This window comes from Tamandua tetradactyla, chromosome 20 (assembly GCF_023851605.1).
Source record: "Tamandua tetradactyla isolate mTamTet1 chromosome 20, mTamTet1.pri, whole genome shotgun sequence".
Lineage (NCBI taxonomy): Eukaryota > Metazoa > Chordata > Mammalia > Pilosa > Myrmecophagidae > Tamandua > Tamandua tetradactyla.
This window is the reverse complement of record NC_135346.1, coordinates 29,203,256-29,220,060: the sequence shown is the minus strand read 5'-3', so window position 1 is coordinate 29,220,060 and position 16,805 is coordinate 29,203,256. Positions and strand designations below refer to the sequence as shown.

At 37.2% G+C, this 16,805-nt stretch overlaps 1 protein-coding gene across 7 annotated transcripts in view; it reads right to left on the bottom strand.

Moving 5' to 3' along the window:
* FBXO38 (F-box protein 38) overlaps nt 1–16,676 on the bottom strand; it is a 57,877-nt gene extending 41,201 nt beyond the window's left edge. For 4 of the 7 annotated variants that reach the window (XM_077137358.1, XM_077137362.1, XM_077137363.1 and 1 more), the window contains exons 1-2: nt 16,574–16,676; nt 2,849–3,036 (exon numbers count right to left, since the gene is read on the bottom strand). In XM_077137358.1, coding sequence (XP_076993473.1) covers nt 2,849–2,976 — 128 coding nt within the window. In that variant the 5' untranslated portion in view covers nt 2,977–3,036; nt 16,574–16,676. Of the gene's footprint in view, nt 1–2,848; nt 3,037–7,941; nt 7,994–11,420; nt 11,525–16,573 lie in introns of all 7 variants that reach the window. The other 3 variants (XM_077137360.1, XM_077137361.1, XM_077137359.1) reach the window with 3 other exon arrangements.
* Nucleotides 16,677–16,805: the final 129 nt, after the last annotated feature.

Genomic DNA, 16,805 nt, shown 5'->3' with positions numbered 1-16,805 from the left:
ATAAAATATGGTCTAATTCCTAAAACACATGCTACTTCTAAAGAAAATTTCATATATGCCTGCAAGATATTTCCCTGATCTAGTTTTTCCTACCTTTGACCTCTCCCTTTCCCTTTAATTAAATGAAGAGAATATAATTACATAAAATTTTCTATTAAATAAGCATTACTGCTAACCATAAACTTAATTTACAGTTCCTATAACTTTGATATAAATAGGATACTTTTTTAAAAACTTTGACAACACATTTTAAAAACAATGAAAAATACTGACTTATTTTCTAAATCAAGCTTTGCCACTATACATTTTTCCCTCAAATCCCTGATGCTTATCCAAAGTATTTGCCTGAGTTACTAGTAAACTCCCTTTATATACATACATACATACATATATATATATATATATATATATATATATATATATATATTTTTTTTTTTTTAACATGGACAGGCACCAGGAATCGAACCTGGGTCTCTGGCATGGCAGGCGAGAACTCTGCCCACTGAGCCACCGTGGCCTGCCCTCCCTTTAAATACAAAACAACCAGAAATCACAAAATCAAGATTATTTTACAAGAAGCATTACATTTGCCAAAGGAATTACCGTTTTTCTTCATACATGTAGTCAGAGAGCTGGAGTTTGAAAGGAAGATCAAATACATTTTAGAAAAGATGAAGTTACCATGGCAAGTATAGCACAGATTAGTTGTATTTTAAAGAAGGTAATTTTTTCCTGTTTTGTGAAAACATGCTAAGTAGTTAATAAAGGACTACAACATGGGTCTCCTGATAAAAACTTTAAAAGTCTAAAAACATAAAACAACTTAGTCCATTTTTAGAATAAACATCTCATATTGAGTTCAAGAACTTGGCTTATTTCATACTTTACGTAGTCTGCCAATTTATGGCATGTCTTCTTCACACAGCCAGGGAAATATCTACTACCTGATTCTACTCCTTCCATTTGAATATCCTGTTTAAACTATAAAATGCTAAGGTATCTGATACATCTCAGTTCAAAACATGGTCCGGTCTGTTCATAATATGCCCTACCATTTTTTGACCAATATCTAACACCCATGCATAGAAACAATTTTATCCATTTTTTCTTCTAGAATTTTAATGGCTTTATTGTTTAATACATTGGTTAATAAGAATTTAGTTGTAAGATATGATAAAGACATGCTTTTATTTTTTTCTCCAAATGCTTAGTAAGTTGTGAATAAGCCACCCAGCTTTTCCTCATAGATGTGAATATTATCTTTAACCTAACCTAAAGTTCCCTATTATTTGCATCTACACATAGATGCATGTTTGCTTGTTTTACCCAATTGTCTACTGCTTTCCAGTACCAAACCTTTAATTCTTATAATTTCAGAATATATCTGGACACCTGGTAATGTTAAACTCTTTCTGAAAAAAACTGGCTGCTCTGGCAAAGTTTTCTGCCAGGTGAACTTTAGTGTCATTTTGTTATATTAAAAAAAGGGCTATGTTAATTGGGCCTTCTATTCCCAGACAGAACAAAACTAAAAACAAAAACTACTACTGTGTCCCAGAATAACTGCAGAAAATAAACATCGACGTAAAAGTTTACAACATATATAACATATAATATATAATAACCCTGATATCACAATTTTAAAATGTCTTAATCTATAAAAATTCACTAATTTTTTAAAATGTGAAACATTTTTAAGAACATGTATGGAAATTTCTCCTAATTAAATAATCTAAAATAGTGGAAAATCCATTGGCTAATACATACGCAACCGTGTAAGAGAAAAACTGGAGACTAACATATATTTCATCTAGGACTCTAAGAACAAAGAGTATACAATAGTGATAATCAACATTTACAGAGCATATGCCATATGGTACTGTAAGTGCTGTAAAACCAATATCTCATTAAATCCTTATTATAACAGTTTTCTTTCTATCAATGTTAGGTCCAAGATTCAAATTTGGATCTCTGACTACAGAGACAAAGTATGTCAGTTTTGTTTACCTGAATGCTCTAAGAATGGAAAATGACTGAAAAAAAAGAGCAGTGGAAACTGGAATGACAGTTTTCATTTTTGGTTTCTTGAACAGCTGTCATATGCAGCTTGGATAAAAACATAATTAAAAAAATTTCGTGAGAAGAGTTTAGCACAAAACAAATTTAATGCTGAATTAATCAAAGGAAAATAACATTACTAACTGGATTCTTTTAAGAAAGGCTGTGATTTTTGACCTCTTTTCCTACTGCCCTAGAAATAAGTTATTCCATAATTATTCCTGTGCACTTTATACAAGTATTTTTAAACTGTGCAACATTAACCCTTAGTGGATGATAAAATCAATTGAGTTGAATCAGCATTTCTTTAATGAAATAGAATAACTACAATAGACAGAATAGAATAGAAAATATCACAGTGCACTTCACTGATATATATATGCACACTGTGTAAAACATGTTTTTCACTTTGGCTTATAGTAAAAAAAAGTCTGAGAAACACTGTTTTAAATCGTATACACATGGTATTGTAATAACTAAATCCATCAACGAACACAAATTCCAGATGCCTGGAGAAATTAAAATGCTCTAGAGCAGGGGTGTCCAATAAAACTTTCTGTGACAAAGGAAATATTCTTTGTCTTTACTGCCTATGCTGTCCTTTAGAGTAGTCACTAGCCACATGGCTACTGAGCACTTGAAATATAGCTAAGTGTAACTGAGGAAATGGATTTTTAATTAACTAAATTTAAATGAACCACATGGTTACCACACTGAACAGCACAGCTCTAGGGTTTACTCCTACTTACACATTCCAGGTAAGTGAAAGTCAAACTGAACAAAATCTTACCTAAAAATATGGCATAGCACTTCGTGTGAAAGTTGATTCATATAGTCCTTTGTTTCATCTGGCATTATTTCCTCGGGAATTTCATTATTCATGAGACATGCCTTAACACTTTTCTTTCGTGGCCCCATTGTGTTGTTTTCAGTGTCAATCAGCAAAATCTCCTCTTGGTTAAAGTAAGTTCAAAGTACCTGAAAGCAAGCAATGAATAAAGGACTAAAGAAATACATCACATACAAATGGAGAAATATTCTTTATAAGGTTTAAGTAAAGTCATGCTTATTTTAAAACACAGATAGTCACAGACAGTGCTATCAGAATGGTACAGATCAAATTTAAATTAACAAAAATATTATCCAAAAGGCACCAGATCATCATTTTCTGAAGAACAGTAAAGAATAAAAATGCATCATTTAGAATGAGCAAAAATCCATGAATCAGTAGTCCTGTATTCTAATTTTCAGTCTGTTCCTTCCTGGCTAATTCACTCAATTTCTCTTAAGCATCAACTTCTTCATTTGTAAAGTAAGATTATTAAACTATATAGCCAAAACCCGTTCCAAATGCATGAGTTTCTAATTCTAGGACCTCCCTCGAACACAGCAAAGGTAGAGAGAGACTCTTAGATTTTCACGGGTTCTATACCTTGATCTGCACAAACTACTTTTATGAACTTAAGTCAACTTTTATCATTTTTATTCTCCAACCTATGAAATGAGGGGATGAGACAATCCCGTGGGTCAAGGAACCCTTTGTGAATCTGATAAAAACTACAGACCTTCTCCTCAAAGAATGAACACATTTTATATACAACTTCAGAGGTAGAATGGACTCATATTTAGCTGGCAAGGAGAGAGGGAAAAATAATCAGGATCATTATTAGTTTGGGGTTATACATATAGCCAATTCTCATTACGTGGGGTAGTTATATTCTAAAGTTACCCAGACCACTGAATTAGTGAATAGTGATGCAAAGCTCTGAGAAATACAAAGTTAGGTTTCTCAGACTCATTGATCACAACATTTCTGTCAATCAGCCCACATAAAACCTTGTTTTATGTGTTCCTGTTTAAAGGTATCCTATTTAATTTTTATTCTTGATGCATTAACCTGAAACTCAGAACCAACAGCACCATAACTCATGCCTGAATGAAGCTTATCTAACACATGCAAGGCACATCATAGCCACCTTGTACTTAGGCACCCTAGATATTACTTTAGCAGCATGCTTAGGGACCACTTTTTAAAATATTTTTATTGATAAATCTTAACATACAAACATTCCATACATGGTTTACAATCAATGGCTCACAGTATCATCACATAGTTGTACATTCACCACCATAATCATTTCTCAGAACATTTTCATCACTCCAGAAAAAGAAATAAAAAGAAAAAAATCATACATACCATACCCACTACCCTTTCCTTTCATTGACTACTAGTATTTCCATCTATCCAATTTATTTTAACTTTTGTCCCTCCCATTCTTTGTTCATTATCCATCCATATTTTTTACTCATCTCTCCATACCCTAGATAAAAGGAGCATCAGACACAAGGTTTTCACAATCACACAGTCACACTGTAAAAGCTATATTGTTATACAATCATCTTCAAGAATTAAGGCTACTGGAACACAGCTCAACAGTTTCAGATACCTTCCTCTAGCCATTCAAATACACCGTAATCCAAAAAGGGATATCTACATAAATCGTAAGAATAACTTCTAGGATATCCTCTCGACTCTGTTTGAAATCTCTCAGCCACTGAAACTTTATTTTGTCTCATTTCTCCCTTCCCCTTTTTTGGTCAAGAGGGCTCTCTCAACCCCAGCTCATCTGCAATTTCTGTCCCACATTGACAAGAAGATTTACAACCCTGGAAATCATGTCCCACATTAGGGGTGCAGAGGCTGGGGGTGGGATGAGGGCAGGGAAGTGAGCTCACCTGCTGCATCAAGTTTAGAGAGAGAGGCCACATCCGAGCAACAAAAAAGGTTCTCTGGGATGACCCTTAGGCCCAATTTTAAGTAGGTCTAGTGTGCTGGTTTGAAATGATGTACGTACCCTAGAAAAGCCATGTTTTAATCCTAATCTCATTTTGTAAAGGCAGCCGTTTCTTCTAATCCTTATTCAGTACTGTATGTTTGAAACTGTAATTGGATCATCTCCCTGCAGATGTGATTTAACCAAGAATGGCTGTTAAGCTGGATTAGGTAGAGGCATGTTTCCTACCATTTGGGTGGGTCTTGATTAGTTTCTGAAGTCCTATAAAAGAGGAAACATTCTGGAGAATGAAAGAGATTCAGAGAGAGCATGGAATGCTCCAGCACCACAAAGCAGAAAGTCCACTTTCTACAAAGCCAGTGCTTTGGAGATGAAGAAGGAAAACGCCCCCTGGGGAGCTTCATGAAGCAGGAAGCCAGGAGAGAAAGCTAGCAGATGATGCCATGCTCGCCATATGCCCTTCCAGCTGAGAGAAACCATGACTGTGTTCACCATGTGCCTTCTCACTTGAGAGAGAAACCCTGAACTTCACTGGCCTTCTTGAACCAAGGTATCTTTTCCTGGATGCCTTTGACTGGACATTTCTATAGACTTAATTGGGACATTTTCTCAGCCTTAGAACTGTAAACTAGCAACTTATTAAACCCCCCGTTTTAAAAACCATTCCATTTCTGGTATATTGCATTCTGGCAGCTAGCAAACTAGAACACCTAGCTTATCCTTTGCAGGAATATGTTCCACAGGGGCAAACCCCAAGACAGAGGGCGCGGCCTCTTGACTTGGTTGTCTCCAGTCAGAAATTCTCCAAATAGGGAAGTTAAACACTTCCTCCTTTCTCCCTAGTGCCCCAAGGGGACTTTGCAAATACTTCTATATCCACTGATGAAATTACTCTGGGATATAACAGGGCATCATACTAACCTGGACAAACAAACACAAAGTTTCACGCCCTATTCAATTCCATATAATTATGGTGTTCAACTAAACTGACCATACAAGTTAAATTAGATAATGAGCTACCCAAAATATACATTTTGTATCAAATAAACATCTCTCTTTGGTCTCACACAGAAGTTAAGTTTGAAAATATGGGGCCTATCATCCTGTATTCTAATTTACCTTCACCTATCCATATCAGCTTCATTCATATCTCTAGTTGAAGTCTGATCACTTTTCAACTTTTTTAACAATAGCTATATGAGGTAAAGCTGACTTTCATAGCTTCAGAGCTCTAACTCTATAAGTGAGGCATGATAGTATCTGTCTTTCTGACATTTCATTCAACATACAGTCCCCTAGGTTCATTCACCTAGTTGCATGCCCCACAACTTCATTTGTTCTCAAGGCCAGGGTTGGGGGGGGGACCATTTTAAACAGTGAAGTCACCAGCAAAAAGCACAATAGCAGAAAACGTGGTACTACATACACCACAGAAAGGACACATGTTCACCATATAAAAGTTATAACATGAAGGCAGAGAGTCACTTTGTTTGACATCAGCTATGAATATGTGCATCAGGCAAGTCATATTTTTTGCCACTCTGTGCGTGTGAGTAAATGGTTGCAAAAGTGCCACAAACACTGATTTTAAAAGATTACAAATAAAATTTAGCAAGTAGGCAAATTTACAAATACGAATCTGAAAATAATGAAGATTGACAGATTCTCTACTACTCTTTATATACTAGAATGGTTTCCATTTATAACATAAACAACCTGACTAAAAAGATAGGCAAAGATTTGAAAAGATATATTACTGAAGAAAAGACATGAGTAACAAATAAGTACATGAAAAGATGCTCAACATCATTAAGCCTTTAGGAAATTAAAACTTCAATGAGAGTCCACTACTCACCGAGGAGAATGGCTAATATTACAATAACTGACCATATCGAGTACTGTCAAGACTGTAGAGAAATGGGTAATCGCATAACACAGCTGGTGGAATGCAAAATGAAAAAGCCAATTAAAAAAACAGCTTGGCTGCTTATATAAACATACATTTATTTAAAAACCCATCAGTCCCACTCATGGTACTCTTATTCAAGAGAAATAAGAGTATATGTGTACACAAAAATGTAAACATAAATATTCACAGAAACATTACTCATAACAAGCAAACACTGGAAAAGCCCAAATGTCCATTAACTTGTAAATGGATAAGCAAACTATGGTATAGTTATGTAAGGGAATACTACTCAGCAATAATATGAAATTAAATACAGAACACAGATGACTCTCAAAAGCAATGCGGTAACTGAAAGAAACCAGACACAAAATACAGCACAATATAAAAATTATAGAAAAGGCAAAACTATAGTGACACAAAACAGATCAGAGATTGTCTGGGGACTGGGAGAGAGGACTCACTGTAAAGGAGTCTGTAGAAACTTTCTGCAGTGATGGGAATGTTCCAAATCCACGTCATAATTGTGGTGCTTATATCATTGCACATTTCTTAAAGTTCATCAAAATGCACATTTCAAAACTGGTAAATTTTACGGTATCTAAATTGTATCCCACTAAAGATTATTTAAAAACAAAACAAAAAAAGTGCATGCAATATGAAAGTGAATTAACCTCTGCTCCTTAACATTCAACAGAGTTTAAAAGAACTCCACGCTCCACGCTCACAGACTTTTCTATACAACCTGTATGACACTTCAGGTCAAAGGTTTTTTAATTTGTTTTTCTCTATCAACCACCACTCAGAGTAACACTTTGATTGTTAAATTGACTGGGACTAATTATTTTAATAATGGTGCTACAAATAATAGAACAATTTTAAGAATTTTAGTTTCCTTAGCACTGATGACATTGGAGATGGAGGAGGGGGTAGAGGTAACCAGTTGGTACCTGGAAGTAGGTTCATTCATTCGGACTTGCATTCACATGTTTATCACATGTGCTTGTTGTATGTCTAACATTGTGAACAAAAAGGATTGTTTCACCCCCCACCTTCCTTGTGCTTGTGGACCCTGGAGTCAAGAGGAAATAGATAAACAACCACTCCAATGAGCTCAAAATTACAAATGAAGGTAACTGCAATAACAAAACACAATTTTAAAGCAATATATAACTAGTATACCTGACTTGAGTCACTGATGGTTTTCCTAAGGAAGAGACCATTCAGTTGATATCTGAAAGAAAAGCAGAAGTTAAAAAGGCAAAAACAGGAATAGAGGAGGAAATAAAGCATTCCTAGCAGTGCAAACAGAATGCACATAGGCTGGATTCTGGGAAGGAACTTGGCTCTTTTAAGACACTGAAAAAAAACCAATGGGCTTAGGGTGTGGAGAATAAGAGAAAGATAAAGTTGAAACCCAAAGTGCTAATAGGGCTCTTACTCCTCAACACAGTGAGAAAACACTGAAGGATAAGAGGAGTGCTTTATATTCTAAGAGCTCAGGCATTTCAGAGCAGGAAAAAGGCACAAGGTGGGCAACAGCCATATAGCACAATGCCCTCTGTGCTGACTGCAGGTGGGATAATCCTGAAGTCCCTCTCCTGAAAAAAGCTTGGAAAAAATGGTATATTGAATATAGAGACCTGGGATAGGAAACACACACACACGCAAAGGCCTTCATTTCCCAGTTCTGCAATTTACTAGCAATGAGATTCTGGAAGCTGATTTTAAGCTTTCCTGAAGCTCAGTATTCTCATCTGTAAAATAACCTCCTTGGCTAATGTCAAGCTCAGAGCAGCTAAGAGAGAATCCACCAAGACATGTTAAAATCACCAGGTTATTTCTACTAGTGGTAAAGAACTTCTGAAAATACAATATATTATTTTTGTTTAAAAGTATCTTTTCCATTGATAAAGCGGTTTTATTTGATATCCTACCATTAAAAGACATAAAAATTATGGTCAAAAGAACTAACTACTACAAATTTTATATCAGCTTTAGAGGAGAAAAATAAAGATTGGTTGGTGTATTTTTCTTTTCTTTTTTTATGAAGTAATACATATGACTGAAGATAGTGAGGGATGATTCAGAGGGGCTGCTGCGTCTGGTCAGTTCATGATTTTACAGCTATGACCCAGGTTATGATAAAGAGGGATCTATATGAAAATAGTGCCCATTAAGTACCATATCAATGATCAGTGGTAAAATTCTGAAAAGCTAGTAGAACTAAACTCAGAGAACTCTAATGTAGAATTCAGAGTTAACCATGTTACAAAAATGCCGAGAACTGCTATTCTATATAAATGGATTTCTAGATTAAATAATACTTACTTTCCTTTATTCATTAATTTTCTGTATCTTTTTGTTACCTAATTCAAATGCTTTATTATTAAAACTTTCTGAACTGGACTGCATGTTTCTATTTTCTTATAGAGTTCACTCAATAAAAGCTTAACCTTTTCTCGATAACTTGAGATTATAAATATGAGAATGTACTATATTCTGCGATGCCCCACTCAGGGACTACTGAAGTATGTGGGCTTCCTGGGGTTCCTTTGCTTCAGCAGTAATAGGAGCAAACTACTAGGCTGAGTGAATCCTAGTGTTTTTATGCTTGTGTGTGTGTGTGTGTGTGTGTGTGTGTTCTGGTTTCTCTTCCCTTGCTGAAAGGTTACCTGCTATTATTTCTTGCAGCTATCCCACTGTACATGCCAAACACACACACACTTGATACTTCTAACCATCTATGGCCTGGGAAACCAGAGAAGTAAACTTTTAGAATTGTATATGGATTCGTAACAAGAGGAACCTAGTATGGGGCTAAAGAATTCTATGCTATAGGTATATAGCTAGAGTGCACTGATTTTGAAATCAATTTTGGCTTCTCAGAACCTTACTTATATGATGATGTCCACCACATTTTAGCCAACAGACCTCTGGATAAAAAAGGTTTATATTCAGAAATGGTCATAGTGTGCATAGCTAAATTACAAGGAAGTTCTAAATATACTCAGCTGCTTCTGATTATCATTGCCCATCTTTTCCCATTTACTCAACATCTCTGTTCCCTGTGAAATTTACATTTTGATAGCTCCTGAAACTGCTTAAAGATTATTTTGCCCTCCTAATCACCAATCTGTTAACCTCTTTCCAGTGCTCCCTCTTATCTGACCCATTTTAGTACAGAGCACTGCTGACCACTCTTTTCTTTGGAATTCTCTCTCCTTTGGCTCCCAAAGTGACATTCTCTTCTATGACGAGTCTCAGTCTCCTTTGACAATACGCCCTTGAGAACCCTTATCCCTGGGCAATTGTACCCACTCTGAGGGAGGATTTCAGCTACTACAAATACACTAAAAACAGACATTTCTACCTTCAATTCCTACGTCTCCTGGACTCTGACACTAGCAGAAATATGTGCCTCAATATCTTGAATAACGTTCAAAAACAGTGTGTTCAAAATGAAATCTCTCCACAACCACCCACTGCCTTTCACCAAAACATACACAAACATCTCCTATTTTCTCTATTGTGCATTACCAAATCCCCAAATTAGAAAACTTGAAATCACCCTCAATATATCCTATTCTCTCTATTCCCACAGTCACCTGATTGGCTAGTCTTATCAATTTTATCACAATCCTACTCTTGCTCCATTCCCACTTGCTTTCAGGCCTCAATCCACCCTCATCTGGGTTTCCTACACGATGCAGCCACTGCATCCCAGGCCCGGAACAAAGCCCAGTGCACACCGGGCCCACGGTCAGTGTTTACCGCACACATGGTTTACAGTAACAGTGCACTGAAGCCAGTTCTCTTTTGAAAAACATTTTTCTGATTGCATACTAAGTGAAAAAATACACAGAACATTTCAAGTTTGATCTCATTTGGATAAAAGAAAAAAAATATATATATATATACTCGTGCTTGCACAATACATATTTGGAAGGATACGTGACAATACTGACAATGGTTACATCTAGGGAATGAAAACAAAGGTTTAAGAAAGTGGGAAAGAAACTTTGACTTTTCACCTCATATTCGTCCCCACTGTTTGAAATTTTTAGACTGATCATGTTCATTTCTTAAAAAACAGAGTTCTCATATACCATAGACCCCCCATACAGTTTTTCACCTTATTAACATTTCCTGCATCCTTTTCATCTAATCCTACAAATGTTTTAACAACAACAAAAAACTGGTCTACAGGAATTCTGGTTTCTAGAGGACAAAATCTTTCCAATTTGGTGTCAAGCCACCTTTCTAATCTCACTTTTCAATTCTTCCCACTTGCTCCTAGGGACACTCACTCCAGCTCCACAACATCCTTACAGGTTCCCCAAACATACATTAATCTTTTATTTCTAATATGCTATTAACTCTGACTCGAATGTCTTTCCCTTCCCTTTCTAAAGTAGAAAACAAAGAATCTGCCTTTAAAATCTAGCTTAAACTTAAGTCTTCTGTTAAATCTTCTACTCAGCCCATCTTTCAAGATCCTTGTGGGACTTAATATATGTTTTCATTATGTCTCTGCCAGGAAAAGGAAAAGAATCTTAATCTCCTGTCTCAGATAATAAGTCTCTACACATAATAAATCCTCAAATGTCTGAAGTATGAATATCCAACAGTCTTTTCATTATTCCATATGCATTCAATACCTTTAAGGTTGCTGCCAAGAATCACTTCAGTCTCCTATGAGCATTCAGTATGCTTCCACAGCCCTCAATTTCCACAGTAAGCTGAAGCAACAATGCAGTTTATACTATAAAAAAGACACACAACAAAGAGCTAATTATCTGCAGCATGCAAAAGTCTCAAGACCATTAACTAGCAGAGACTAATCCACCCAACGATTACAAAGATGTTCAGACCAATTCTCCAGCTATTATATTTTAGCATATATTTAGCTCCTGACAACTTTAGCTTACCCTGGCCCCATGTTTCCTATTCTTCATTCCTTAAGTCAAACTCCTTCTTAGCCCTTTTCCCCTCTTTTCCTTCATCAAATCTATAGCTACTTAATAACTCACACCCTCCTCTTATGATTCTACTTTTAAGTATTTCCTATCATCTTGCAATGCTGTGGTTCTTATATGTGAATCACCGGATTTAGTAGCCCCAGTGCATAATCTACATTTAATTTTTAAACTAATCAACCTCCACCTTAAATATTGTTGAATGTATTAAAGTTCACTCGTTGTAACTCAGAAAAACATTTCTTCACAGAAATGATGTTATACATTATACACAGATTAAGTCTCCAGCAAGCCCAGAAAAACTGTAGTTAACCTACAGTATGCATTAAAACTACCTATTAAAAAAATTAGGAGAACAAAATTTTAGGTGAAAATGTATTGATATTTCCCATATCATCCCTAGAACTGAAGACTTGGTCTGGTAACTACTTACTTGGCAGGTGGAATAGTGACTCCCCTGTTCTAAACCTATAGTGGGGAAGGGACTTGTGGAGATGAAAACTGGGGTAAAAATAAGATCTCGACCCTACCAGATGTAGGGGGTTGACAGGTCAAGCCTATGGCTAAGGTGCTAGGGGGAATCCACTAATTCTCTCCATCTAGGTTGATGTCCCAGGAAATGTTTAGGAGATTAAGGGAAAAAAAAAAAAAGCCTTTCCTATTATTAAACATTTTCTACATCATTTTTCTCTAATTCTATAAATGCTCTAATAAAAAAATTTTAAATAAACAAATGAAAATCGGTCTACAAGGAATTCTGGTTACTAGAAGACAAAATCTTTCCAATCTGGTCTCAAACCAGCTTTCTAATCTCACTTTTCAATTCTTCCCACTTGCTCCTAGGGACACTTACTCTAGCTGCACCAACATTCTTACAGTTCCCCCAAACATACATAGCACCCCAACTCAGTCTCTTCAGAGGACAACAAAGTTGCTTTAGTTGGATTCGCCACCATTTAAGTGAAATAGCTAGCTAGGCTATGCTGAGCATTCATCCTAAGCACTGAGTCACACAGGCCTGTTTCTTGGTATAAGAAAACAGCATGCAATACATGCAAAATGCCAAGGTGATGTTGTCTCTTTCATCTCCTTTTTCTCCGCGCTCAAGTGCTTTTCTTTTCGAGGGGTAATAAAAACAAGTGAGAACAAGAAAAAACTGGCCTTCTTTTTCTTGCTTTCTCCCCATCCTTAGCTCCAAAATATCACCACTTTGCCACTAAATACTCTGCTTTCACTTGAGAAACTTAACATGGTAAGAATGGTCCAAAGCAGAAGCAGCAAGTTAAAAGGGAAAGAGGTAACAAAGGAAATTCCAATTAACATCGACACAGAAAGCAGATGAGTTGGAGGCAGGGGCCTAAAAGAGTTGTCATGTAGGGTAAGGGACAGGTGAGTATAACTAAGAGACTGCTTACATAATGTAATAACGTAAAGACTATTTATTTTTGCAGTACTAGGTATTGTTTATAAAGTTAGCAAGCTTTGGAGGTTCAGACTCTGAACCTCAAAGAAATATCATTCTCACAGAATTATACAATCATATTATGTTCAAAGTCAAAGGGGACCTCAGAGATTGCCTACTCACAGTTTGTAATTTTTTATTGGTCAAATACCCATTTAAGAATATTATGAAAACTACACATCCTCTTCCCAAAAGGAAGACAAAATTAAACATATCTAGGCTCATTCATGCAGAATCACATTATAGAATTTTTGCAGGTTAACAGACATCACAGTTTATCCAGGGATCCCTTACAAGTCCAAGGAGGCCAGGTAAAAAAAAACCTATCTCACTTCAGACTGATTCTCAATTTTCAGACAGACAAACAGTACCAGAGAGGTTAAGTCACTTGTCCAATGCCGTATATTGTCAGAATTCAGAAAGGAGATCTACCTGCAAGGCCATTTTCCACACTACAATCACACAGTATCATCATGTCAACCTTCTGCCACTGACTGCCTCTTGCATTCCAGAGTTATGCCCTGATACTTGGAGATGAGTATCTGGATGCTCTAACAGAATTGCCTCTGACAACACAACCCTTCACAAATTAGGATGTGTGGTCCATCTAATTTAGGCTTCCATACAGTAGCCAACAATGGCCTTAGGTATTCTAATGTCATTCTGTGGCTGCCGGTTTAGCAGATCTTAACCAAAAGAATAATTTTTGACACGAAAGCCAAAGTACATTTTAAAACAGTGAGCCTGAGTTTGTAAGTATTCTTTAAACCAGGGTTCTTCTAAAACACAGTTTCTCTTAGCGACATTTTCTCCTTCCATTTGACCAGTTCAAATCTTCTCTTACCCCAAACTAAACTATACTAACTTCCACTTACTTAAATCACCAGGCTGTTTCCAAAACTACCCTTATATTTTAAACTAAAATGCTAAAGGTTATCTCCCACTCTTGTTTGGGAGAACCAACATTTCCTAGCTTGTAAAATAAAGTTCTCTCCCTGTTAATTCTCTTTTCCTAGCCATAGGTTTTAATATTTAACTGTTAACAATTCTGACAATCACTGATGCCTATGAAAATCCTAATAATCCTATCTCTACTCCTGTATGCCTTAATTCAATCACAGTGAAAAATCTCCCCTTACCTGTCCCTTCTTGTCTACAGCCTCCTGCCTCCCTTACTTATCTTACTTAATTACTCCCTCAGATCATGCCAGGCCTCCAGGGCATGTGTTTGTCTTTTATTAACACACTTTCAAGAGTAGAGATAAACCAATTTATCTTATAACAGACCAAACAACTTAGGGACCTTTCCTTCATAAAATTTTCACAATTCCTAATGAGGAATTCTGTATCTGATCAATGACAATTCTCTGGAGATACCCCTTCTTTTCTTGGTTAATATTATCTATTCACCCACTCATTCAATTATTTACTATCTATATATAAAGTGCTAAAAAGTGACAGTCTCTTTTCACATGAAGCTTACAGTGTTGTCGTGGAGACAGATTATACCACCAGTTTGTTTTTTTACAATTTCAGTCATTTCAATCCACTACAACTCATATTACTTTTCTTTATCCACAACATAAAAATAAACACCAATGTCCACAATCATATCCGGTCAAGAACTCCCTCACCCTAGAGGCTTCCAATGGCTTTCGTTACCTTCTATTGACTTCAGCTTGCTCATACCAAAGTAATGTTGCATGTCAGTTAATTAGTCCCCCTCCTCAGATCACAGAACATCTTATATGTATACTGCTTAGGAAAGCCTTTCTTGCCTAAAGAAATGCCACACCACATCCACAAAGCTGCTCAGATTTAAAAACAACAACAAATAAAACAGAATTGCTGAAAAGGGCCTAGGGAATCACCCAGTTGAAGCATTTGTTTTAAGATAAGGAAAGTGAGATCCAGAAAAGTTAGCTACACAGGAACTACCAATGCTGGGGCAAGGATGCAGGTCTCCAAATCCAATTCAAGTCCAGTTTTGTTTTTACTATACCATCTTTCGTTACTGAAATCTTTTTTATCTCCCATGGTATGTGTTAATATCTTTTTTTACTAAAGGTCAAGTGTGTATCTCCAGGCATTCAATCATTTAAACACACACAAAAGTTTATTTTCTTTTCCCAAAGGACATTACAATGATGTATCATCACAAATTTCAAAGAGAGGGAAGGAACTTTAGAGATCATCTAACCCAGTAATTCTCAAAGTGAGATTAAAAATCACAAAGAGTTTTTCCAAATTATATAACTATATAATATGTACACTCACACTACATCCTCTCCCTCCGAGAACCATGGTCTTACAGAGCTATTACTTTATCCTTCAGTTGTACTAGGGGGATGGGATGGGGGATTAAGAACCAGTAATCTAATCCAACACCCTCATTTGGCAGATGAGAACTCTCAAATCCAGAGGCAGGAAGGGATTTGCCCAAAGTGAACACGCAAACTAATTGCACTTAATTTGTAAAAATAAATAAGCCAAAGTCTCCTGTGTTTTTCTTTGGTGTGTTTTACACTGCTGCCTTGGTTTTATAAAACCAAGTTTTCAAAAGAGAGCTTCCCACTGCCCGGGAACCTTCTTAAGTGCCCAGCCAGGGAATCCTGGCTGGTTTGGTTATGTGACGAAATATGGCAAACATCTTTTATCAGTCAATTCCTAGCTATACAGGATACAAGAAGAACATGCTTTGCTGATCTGTCCCTAAAAAAAGATTCTCTGAAAAGATGGGTGATATTTTGATTTTCAGACCTAGGAGGGGTATCACAGGAATTCAAAACTTTCATATTACAAATAAGCAAACCGTCACAGAGAGGGTAATAGGCCTGGGCCTGGCCCAGGTTATTAGTGAGTCGGTGGAAGACTAGAACGCAGGGCTCAGGATTCCCAGGCTTGGCAGTCTCTCGAAGATTCATTCCCTGTGTTCCGTTCAGAGGCAGTTCCTCAAAACTCTGACGACAAGTCTTTCTCAATTTACTGGACTACATACTGACAACATTAAAATAGTGGAATTCTTGACACATGGAGTGAGGCGGGTGATTCCAAAAGATGTCCAGGTCAAACTCCCCATTTCGTTGAAAAAAACGAGGCCGAGAAATTTTGTCTGATGGAATCTTGGGTGCAGGTCAGACAAGAGTGGTAAACCCCGCAACCGGGGCCTAGAAGGCCGGGAACCCCAAACCCGACCCCAGCTCTTCCGAGAGAGTTTGCTCGGAAGAGGCTCGGAGATCTAGGGCCAAGGCGGCTGGGTGCCCGAAGCCCCCTCCGCCGCTTCCGTTCCGCCGTACGCACCCCTACCCCCAGTCCCTCGGCTCTGCTACCCGCTTCCCAGCCCTGAAGCCCACTCCGCCACCGCATCACTTACGCTGGCCCTCGGTCTGTTCTTGTGGTTGGGAGAGAGCAAGAAATCCCACAAACACTTCCCGCTCCTCGCGGCCCTCCACTGCCGCACTTCCGCTTCCGCCGCCGCCGGGGCATTTCCGGAGCGTTAGCATTCGGAGCTGAGCGGGTTTCCATGTTGTGTGTGGAACAGTGGCGTTGAGGCAAGGAAGCCATGTTGAGCGTGGCATTTCAGGACCTGAGCGGATTGGCTCTTC